Source organism: Calidris pugnax, unplaced genomic scaffold (assembly GCF_001431845.1).
Source record: "Calidris pugnax isolate Ruff unplaced genomic scaffold, ASM143184v1 scaffold32, whole genome shotgun sequence".
NCBI lineage: Eukaryota > Metazoa > Chordata > Aves > Charadriiformes > Scolopacidae > Calidris > Calidris pugnax.
In genome coordinates, this window is record NW_015090783.1 from 523,027 (window position 1) to 532,641 (window position 9,615).

The 9,615-nt window shown below is 39.7% G+C and overlaps 1 protein-coding gene across 1 annotated transcript; it reads left to right on the forward strand.

Moving 5' to 3' along the window:
• The first annotated feature begins 87 nt into the window (after nt 1-87).
• On the forward strand, nt 88-9,608 carry LOC106901602 (N-alpha-acetyltransferase 25, NatB auxiliary subunit-like). The gene is made up of 10 exons (XM_014964450.1): nt 88-1,697; nt 2,819-2,970; nt 3,215-3,340; nt 3,642-3,885; nt 4,111-4,234; nt 4,577-4,642; nt 5,126-5,223; nt 5,430-5,540; nt 6,117-6,263; nt 8,370-9,608. Exons 2-10 carry the CDS (start codon nt 2,939-2,941, stop codon nt 8,490-8,492), a joined length of 1,071 nt encoding a protein of 356 aa, XP_014819936.1. The 5' UTR covers nt 88-1,697; nt 2,819-2,938; the 3' UTR covers nt 8,493-9,608.
• The last annotated feature ends 7 nt before the right edge of the window (nt 9,609-9,615 follow it).

Consider the following 9,615-nt stretch of genomic DNA (forward strand, 5'->3'; position numbering starts at 1 on the left):
CTTTTTTCTATTTCAATATGTTTTTCCATTACTGACTTCCCAATTTTATTTTTCAAAGGACTTCCATTTTTTTCCCCTTTTTTTTTTTTTTTTTTTAAATGAGGAGTAACTTGTTCAGTCTTGTTTAAAAGTCACTCTGTGGATGTTAATGAAAAGCATACCTGAAACCAACTGTCTGAATAAAACACGTGCCTGCTGGGTGCCAGGTGAAAAAAGTAAACCGAAAAAACTATTGGATGTCATTTGCTTGGGAACACTGCATTGTAAAGCATCAAGAAATCATCTTTCCCTGGAAAACAATCTGAAGTGACTTCCAGAGTGGTTACCTTGGAAGAAGGTTACTCTTTGGCATGAATGCTAAAGGTGCTTGCTGCAGAGAAGAGCTGACTGTCTCCAGTAGCTCAATATCTGTACGCAGACGAAGACAGCCACGTTTCAAGTGTTATTTCCAGGAAAATGCTACTCAACTCATGTTCCAGAAATCCGGAAAAGGCAGTGCCTGAATGGTTCAACCTTCCTCACTACCACACCTTAAAAGGTTGAAATTGCAAGAGAGGCAAAAGTGATGCAATCAGCATTATAGAATTCTTCACGCTACAAGATAAGGATGTGACTCTGGAATCCACGTCTCATCTTGGAGACAGAGTATTGCGACCACGGGACCATGAGCCAGCCAAATCTCTTGTGTTTTCTGGACACTTCCAGTGATTATCACCTCAAGATTCTTCTAGTTGAAAAATGCATCAAAAGCTGTAGTAATTTGCAAATACAAAGTGTGCTTTAAACCAACCATAAGATGCAAACTGCAGGAGGTGAAGGCTCAATTCAGGGTGCTGTTCAGCTGGGACGATGGCATGACAAGAATGGAGACCAAAAAGACCAAAAAGGCATGTCCCAGGTATCACAAGGTCAGAATCTGCTACCAGTTTCTGTGCTGCTGTGGTTCTGCTGGGGTTGCCCCTTCATACTCAGGGTCCTGATAGCAGCTTCCCATTTGAGTCCCGTAAGAGCATCTGACTGCAATGTTAAAGGAGGACTATCCTTTGAAAAGTTACCTTTTTACATGATTTCAGATACTGCCTGCTCCTCTCTGGGCTGGTGTTTAAGATAGCTGGAATGTCTGGTACAGCAAAGAGAACGTGTCCTGAGGCATGCTCTGCAGGGGACTCTGCCTAGAACAGGAGGTGTGGGATGTAAACGAACTGATCTGGCATAAAAATATATGCCAGAAAATATATATAAAAATACAGCTACAGATTGAAACTGATTGCTTTGGATAAGTATGATTTTCCTTCTGACTTAATGAACATAACAGCCCAAAGTGAATCCTGTTTAAGAGTGGGTCCCATGAGTAACAGCCATCTAGGATGCCGTGCAGTCCTGACATAATGTTTCTGCTCTGGGAGAGGATGCCAAGGACAGGGAGGAGAATAGACGGCAGTATTGCTATATTTGGCCACAACTAAAAAGGCAACTTTATCCTTATCAAGATAGTCCTCCTTTAAATATGCAGAATCACCAGTAATCTCTCTAATTTTCTTGTGTCCGTCCGTCTTTAATTTCTCCAGATACTGCAGGCAAACAGAGCACCAACGTATCCTATGGGGATTTAAAAACCACGTCGATGCAGTTGAATTAGCGCCCATAGCGCAATCCCGCAGCCTGACAATGAACTCTGCAAGGCTGTTTATCAGAGGGTATGTTGTTGAATATTTGGCATATTTTTTTCATACAGTGCAAATAACCAAATTTCTTAGGGAAAAAAAAAAAAAGAGCTACCTAGAGGACATTTCTTATTTTAAAGGGGGAAAAAATGGTGGCTTTCATATGTCCATACTAGCTTCTAGTCTCTCAGAGCCTTCCAGACAGGTTGAGTCTGTTAGTACCATATAAAGTTCAGTGAACCAGGGGCCTTCCTGGTGCCTCTCATCTTCAGTGCGTTTCATAATCTTGTTCAGAAGAAAATACTTGACTTGTCAGAATTTCTGACTTGTGGAGTAATTCTGATGTAAAAAATACAGCCATCTGTCTTGACTGGGAGCATAAATCTTTCACTCTGTCTCTACCATTAGAAATTTTCATTAAATACAGTGCTTGTTTGGGGCTCCTTCATCATGTAAATCTCCTTCTTGGAGATTTCTTGGACTGATGTGAAATATTAGTTGCGTGCCTTGTGTTGCTGCATTTCTTCAGAGGGGAAGCAAACTATCCCATGGACCCTGACAGTTTCCTTTGGTGTTTAGATTGTATTGTAATGTGTATACACTGCATGGTATTATCTTGTGATGCTGTATTAAAAAAATCTAATAAAAAAAAGAAATAAAAAAATGTGTGAGTAATTTTTTTAATCTATGTTGCGGTAATATGTGATGCACATCCAAGTCAGTTCCAGAAAATCTGGGATATATTTATTTTGCCTGAAAGTATTTGTCACAATGAAATGATGATTTGAATAATGCATGTTAGAAACAAACAAAAAAGCCTTCCAAAATCATCTCTCCCCTTCTTTAAGTATTTTTCAGTTTTAGTAGTGAGAGCAACGTGATGTTTCTTAGTGTTGCTTTGGTTATTAAATCACACTGCCCAGTGGAGCATCTGGGCATTCTCAGATTAAAGTAGCAAAAAATTTGCTGGGGTGACTTGGACAAGCAAAAGTGCGAGCTTCTCCCAGGGCTTGAGTATCTGCCAGATTCTGTACCTCTGCCCTAATGAAAACCACTGAAAAGCAACTTCGTGACAGTCACCTTGTTGTTAAATTCAGAACCACCAAGAGTTTATGGAAGTAACTAATATAGAGATGGTGTGTGTTTTCTTCCAGACCTCAGAATATATCATTCAAGCCTACAAGTACGGTGCATTTGAGAAGATCCCAGAATTCATTGCATTTAGAAATAGGCTGAACTCTTCCCTTCACTTTGCGCAAGTTCGCACAGAACGGATGTTGTTAGACCTCTTACTTGAAGCAAATATGTAAGTACAGCAGTGATAAGTGCAACCTCTTGCACATGAAAAAATTGGAGATTTGTGCACAGACAGAACACGGGTCAAGTGAGACCTTCATGAGTTGCACTTGCAGCTCTTTGGCAAAAACCTGTCGGCTACTTCTCTACTTCTGATTTGCTCTCCCCTTCAGCGTCCGTGTCAGTTCTATGAATGTGTAGCATTTCTGTTTCCAGTGATTGTTTGATTTAATGTTACTTATTCTTATGTACAGATCAACCAGTTTAGAAGAAAGTATAAAGTCTATGAGTCTCAGTCCAGAGGAGGATGACATTCCATGGAAAGATTTGCGTGACAACAGAGACCTGACGGTTTTGTTTAACTGGGATCCAAAAGACAGGTGGGTAGCAATATCCGCAACTGCGGAGTCACGCCTGTTCCTCACAGCACACGTGGCAAAGAAAATCCTTTCAGGGAAACTGCTGTATTTAAATGTTCTGTAGGCTGGCTAACTGCAAACTTAACAAGCATCACTCATCGCTTCTAGCAGTGCTGCCTTTTTACATATTAATACAGTTTCCTGAACTCCTGTCTCTTCATACAGTATTCAGTAACTTTGGGTAGGCTTTTGTACCTGAGTGAAACTTGCTGCTTTGCAAAATTGAAGCATTTGCCTGAAAACATTTGGTGCCTTTCTCTAGGGACATTTCTGAAGAACATAGGAAACTCTCACTGGAGGAAGAAACCGTGTGGTTGCGAATCCGGTCTTTAACTTTAAGGCTAGTAAGCGGACTCCCAACTCTTAGTCACACTATTCAACCAAAGAACTCTGAAAAGACTGCAGAGAACGGCGTCTCATCCAAGATCGATACAATTCGATCCCTGCTTCAGCAGCTGGAAGTGGCAGTGGATTCAGGGAAGAAGTTTCTAGAACAAAAAATTCAGGTACCCATTAAGGGAAAAAAGCTTTCCCCAAATATTAAGTGAACGTGAATGCAAGCAGAGAAACTTGAATGCATCTTGTAACGTCCGGCAGGCTGCAGAATGCACTTAACTGACCCTGAGTTTGTAGTGTATGAATCTGACTGAGAGATGTGCCAGAGACAAACACTGTGTTCTGGATAAGGAAAAGCTGCAACACCTTTATCTTTTTCTTTGCTTCTTGCCTAGTATCCTGTCCTTGGCCCTCCTCCTACCCGAATGGCTGGCTTCTTCAGTAATGGCAGCTGTCAGTGCCAGACTAGCTTGTTTTATCTTGTTAGTGATATTTATGAACTAGATACCAATGGCTTAGGTAAGTGTTTGAGGGGCAGGGGTTTAACCAGATTGTTACAATGGGTGGCGGGAGGGAGCAAGATGTGTCTCCATTTAGTTTGAAAACTACTAGGCATTGGATGATGTGGACCCAAATTAATTTTCTGAATAACACTAAGTTATCTGAGATGATACCTTAATGTTTTATGAGAGTTTTCATTTTTGTACAGTATATGTTGATATAATACTGCATCTTCCTTAAAAGCAGTTGCATTTGCTTTTGACTGCTAACGCTAAATTACATTTAAATGCCTCTTGGTTTTCTTGAAGCAGAAAATACACAATCTTGTAGTTTATAACTACTTTCTTTTTTTCCTTTCAGAAGATTCAGCAGAAATCCAAGAGAGGATAGGGAATAGTTTCAAGTCTTTAGTAGAACGACTAACAGGTAAATGGTAACTCAAGAATAAACATGGGTAGCTAAGGTAGTGCTTCCTGCTGCTCTGAGGATGTGCTGCTGAGTGTGCTGCAATTGTGGGGGAGTGTGTTAATGCATCTGCAGACCCCTTTGAAAGATACTTGAGAGCAAGGCTGAGATTCCCCTTGGCTTGTCTGGTCATGAAGCTGTTGCATGCCACAGAATGTCATTTTGTTCTATCGTTTCGCTGCCTTTCATCCTTGTCTTAGCAACTGTTGTCTCCCTGGTACTTGGTCCAGGGAGTGGAGGTACTGTTTGTAACGAAAATACAATTCAGAGGAAACTTCAGAGCTGGACCTACTCAAGAGGCTTTGGCCAAATTTATCATTAACTGCCTAGTGGTCAGTCCTCTGACAGCTCTACACACTGCATTGAGATACTTACTGTAACAGAAAGTACGTGTTTAAGTTGGTCTATGTGTCCTGAATATGGCTTTTCTTTTTTTCTTTTCAGACTTGTTTAATAAATGTAAAGGTGATTTGATTGAAGTCAGAGATGGCACCTTGAAAACACATCCAAACCTGTTAGAAAACCTAGTCTTCTTTGTTGAGGTATTTTTTTCCTTTGAAATCTAGAAATTTTGGAGTACTTCAGGGTAGAAATGTTGGGACTAACACACAATGAAAGTTCTTTGATCTCAGTCACTCATAAAAGCAGAGGTTTTGTTGCATATTCTAACTAGTGTGAGTCTTATCAGTAGGAACACTAAAATGAGTTTAGAAGCCTCCTGTAAATGCAACTTGTACCTTTTTTCCAGACGATCTCCATTGCCCTGTGGGTATCAAGTTACTGTGACAGTGTTCTCCGACCTTTTAAATCCAACCTGCAAAAAAAGAAGAAGAAAAAAAAGGAAAGCAGTGTAGCTATGGTAAATAGTATTCCTTTCTTTTCTCTCCCCACCGCCAATCCAAAAGCATAGTTATACGGAAGGAAAAATCAGGATAGATGATGTTAAAAAAACCTGTTTTTTCATAAATCTCACCTTGTAGAGGCTTACACAGGTTAGAGATTACTCAGTACTAATTTTTAACACTCCTTTTCTGTTTAAAATCAAATGGTGACCCAATCCAAAAACATAATTATACAGAAGGAAAAATCAGGATAGATCATGCTAAAACCCCCTGTTTTTCATAAATCTTGCCTTGTAGAGGCTCACACAGGTTAGAGATTACTCAATAGTAATTTTTAGCACTCCTTTTCTGTTTAAAATCAAATGGTGACATGCTACATCTCTGATATCACATGACAGCTATTTAATAGCAAATGGTTTAGGGTGTCAAGGACTTTCTGCCTTGATTGCACTACAGTAAACTAGATAACTGGTAGCATTTATCTGGGTAGGTAGATTACAGTTTAGATTGGGGGGGATAGAATAAAATGATAGATGTTATGAACTCAGTTGTCAAATAAAAATATGTGTTTGTAAATGTATTTGTTTTTATAGCCACCTGTATTTACACATTTTCTGGATTATGTTACTGAACTACAGACATTAACTTCCAATGTAATAGATCACATCAAAGGGCTTGAAATAATTCTGACTGCACTAAAACTTGAAGAGCTGTCCCTCAAGGACACTCTGCTTTTACAGGTAAGAACTTGCATCTTTATTTGTGTGCTCTATACATTTATCTGTGACCAATAACAACCTGTATGTGCGTGCCTATGGGATAACTTTGTTGAAAGCTTCTTTTCCCAGAATGTTTTACTGAAAGGGAAAAAAAAAAATAACCTAAACAAAAAATCCCCTGCACCTGTTATGATTGATTTAATGACTCTTAACCAGAGGTTAGGGACCAGACTGCTTAGTTTCAGAGTGGTAAGTTAAGGGGTTTTTTTTATAGTGGCAGTGACTTTGCCTCATCTGATCAGCTCTAGCTTGCTGCACAAAATCTCAAAAAATGAAATTTAAACACAGGAGTTCAAAAATACTTTCATTTTTTGTGGTATGCTAGAGAAGAAAAACTCAAGATTTTAACATCAGTTTGTTGTCTGTGATATGACTATTATCTATATTTTAGCATGCTGTGATGGATGCAAAGCACTTATTCCAGGAAATATTTGAGATTCACCTGCTGCTGATTAGTCACTTCCCTGGAAACAATTACTTGATTATTTTTTTTTTAAGAAAAACAAGTGGCAACACCCCCACCTCCCCCAGCTATATAGGGAAAACCAAAGGCAGGAGTAATAGGCACTACTGCACATGCCAAACCTCATTCCCAATTTAGACATGTGAAGAGGAGAGGGACTGAGTTAGCCAGCTTGTGTTTTTCCAATTAGATTGTCCTGTTTATTTCATAGCACTTTACTTAAAATTTCCCTTTTCTTGTTGCTGTATGAGGTTGATGTAGAAGTATCTCAAATATACATATTAAAAAAAACAAACTGCAAGAACAAAGAAACTGATAGAAAGCAAGGAAATACCTTAGACTGTATTTAGTGCGAATTTGAATAAAACCTAAGTAGTACATTTTCCTAATACCATCAAAGAATCTTCACTTTAAAGAGATAAGACATTTTCAGATAACTGTTGAATTTGTAATTTTTCTGGTTCCTCACTGAGTCAGCAAATCCTCAAGGCATCCAATTACTACACAAGGCAGATCTGCAAAACCCAACTCTTAGATTTACGTGGATTTGAGCAGAAGCATCTGTGGGAGTCTGCAGCTTTTCCTGTGTTTGTTCACGATGTTTGCTATTCTGTTTGTTGTTTGACATTGTCGTGGTAAACCCTGATAAACGCAGTCTGTAGCTCCCCTCAGACCTGGAGCTATGTTTGCAGCTCTATGTGTTTAGAGCTAAAAGTTGCTTTTTCAGAAGTCCTCATGTTCAGGTTATTAGTGAAAATTCTAGTGTGAATAGAGTGCTACTGGCAATGTGTCAGTTCAACCTTGCTGGTGACGTGAGATTTTCCCACATCGGATTGGTTTGCTCAGGCTGTGCCTCACAGGCTTTTCTGCTGTCATGTGTACAAGTGACTGGTAAAGGCATCCTGGTAGCAAGTCACCTCTTGACAGAACAGTGGTTATGGCTGCTGCTTTGGGTACCAGGATTTACTCTTTCTGTGTACAGAAATACAGCATTGTTCATGATAGGTCTGTGCTAACTGCACTCTACCTGCAGGAGCAATGCCAGCAGTGTGGCACGGTGGTGGTCCTCCTAAAAGCCTTTTAGCATGGGGATTTTAGAAAACTGCACATTAAAGGGAATCTAATCCCTTTGGGAAAGCTAGGTACCAGTGTTGCTGTGAATTAGCGACATAAGAGCCTGTCCCAGTCACTGCAGCTCTCTGTGCTTTGGAATTTGGTGTAAGAGTCTCTTAGCTGTTCAGCCTTCATTTGCTGTTTGACTTCGCTTTTCTGTATAAGAAATTCTATATTTTAATAAATACTGACTAAAATAAAGTGCTACGTGCACTCTCAATTTCAGCCACAGATATCTTGCACAAGGATATTTCCAGATGTTTTGAAGAAATACTAATGTTTTACCAGCCCTGTCTGGGCAAAACCATTATCCCTAGGAATTATTGTTGCTGAGCAGGTGCAGCGTGTACTGTGCTGATGACATTCCCTTTGTAAACTTACACTGTGGTCCTCATGAATTTCTTATCAGTGTTTGAGATGGTGGGGGAAGTTTAACAGGAGGATTTAAACAGTTGCCATGGAGTGAATGATTTCTCTTTTGCATTTTGCAGGAAGAAAAAAAGTTTACAAAGACTGTGCAAGGGAAAGTCCAGAGCAGTTACCATCATTCAGTTCAGGAAATTGGAGAGCTGCTGAAAAAGAGACTTGATACCATTAAAAAACTAAAGATTTGAGAAATGCATCCTTGACAGACTCCACAGGGGAGTGACACCAGAGTCCCAGACAGAAGAAACATCCAATATACCATCACTTTAATCCAGAACTTCCTCATAATGCATGAAGGACTTAAAAACATAAACCAATTTTTTTAGGTATTACAGATGTATTGAGCTGATTTAAATTATTGTACATAAATGAGAAGCAGGGACCCTTATTGGGGTTTGACCACTTTTTATACATGTTCATAAGCATATTGCAACAGGAGAAAATGAACTTTCTTCCCTTTTGATCTCTAGAAACAACTGGAGATGGTCTTTAGAAGCAGCAATAGAAATCCAGTGTAAAGCATATATCTCAAAGAAGTTGTATTTTCATCGCCATACAGTGTTTATAATTTTTGTATGGTCCTTGCCTTAGAAATGCAGAAATTGTAGATGCCCGCATTCAGCCGCCACCAATGAATTGAGCCTGTTTTGGAGCTGCCTATTTTGTCCACAAGCCACCTGGTCCTACTGAATTAATTCAGTGTGTTGGTCCGACGGAGAGAGGTGAGGCTGCAGTGAAGGAACACCCGTCTGCCTGCAGCCTTCCAGCAGAGCCCAGCCCTCCGGCGCAGGGCGGGAGGGTGATGAGGCAGGTTTCTCTAAGGAGAGAACTGCTCGAGGGAAGAGGTGGTGTCAGCGTATATACAGGTGGTTTTCACGTTCAGAAAAATTGCAAACCTGATAAGGAGCAAACTTGGCCATTAAGCTTTAGAGAGAGAGATGGGAATCAGTGTTTCAGCGAAAAAAGGACAAAACCGGAGACCTTGTATATAATAGCTGCAGTGAAGTCTGACACTGCGGTCTGATTTCATGTCAGTTTAATGTAAAACAGCAATTGTCATGACTTTTAAGAAGTGTATTTAGATTACTGAAACTTTAAGACTTAAATATTTTAATAGAAATTAAATCCTATTGGCTTTGGTTTTAAGTTGGCAGAGGTGACTTTTTGCTTCCGCTGTGGTATGAGGCTGAGAATACTTTTTGTAACTGTATGCTTGCTTTTTGCAGTTGATCTTTGTTTATTCAAGTACTAGCTCATTAGGCTTTCTGTTAGAAAGTGCAATCGCATCATCTACTCCCACTGAATCTGCAT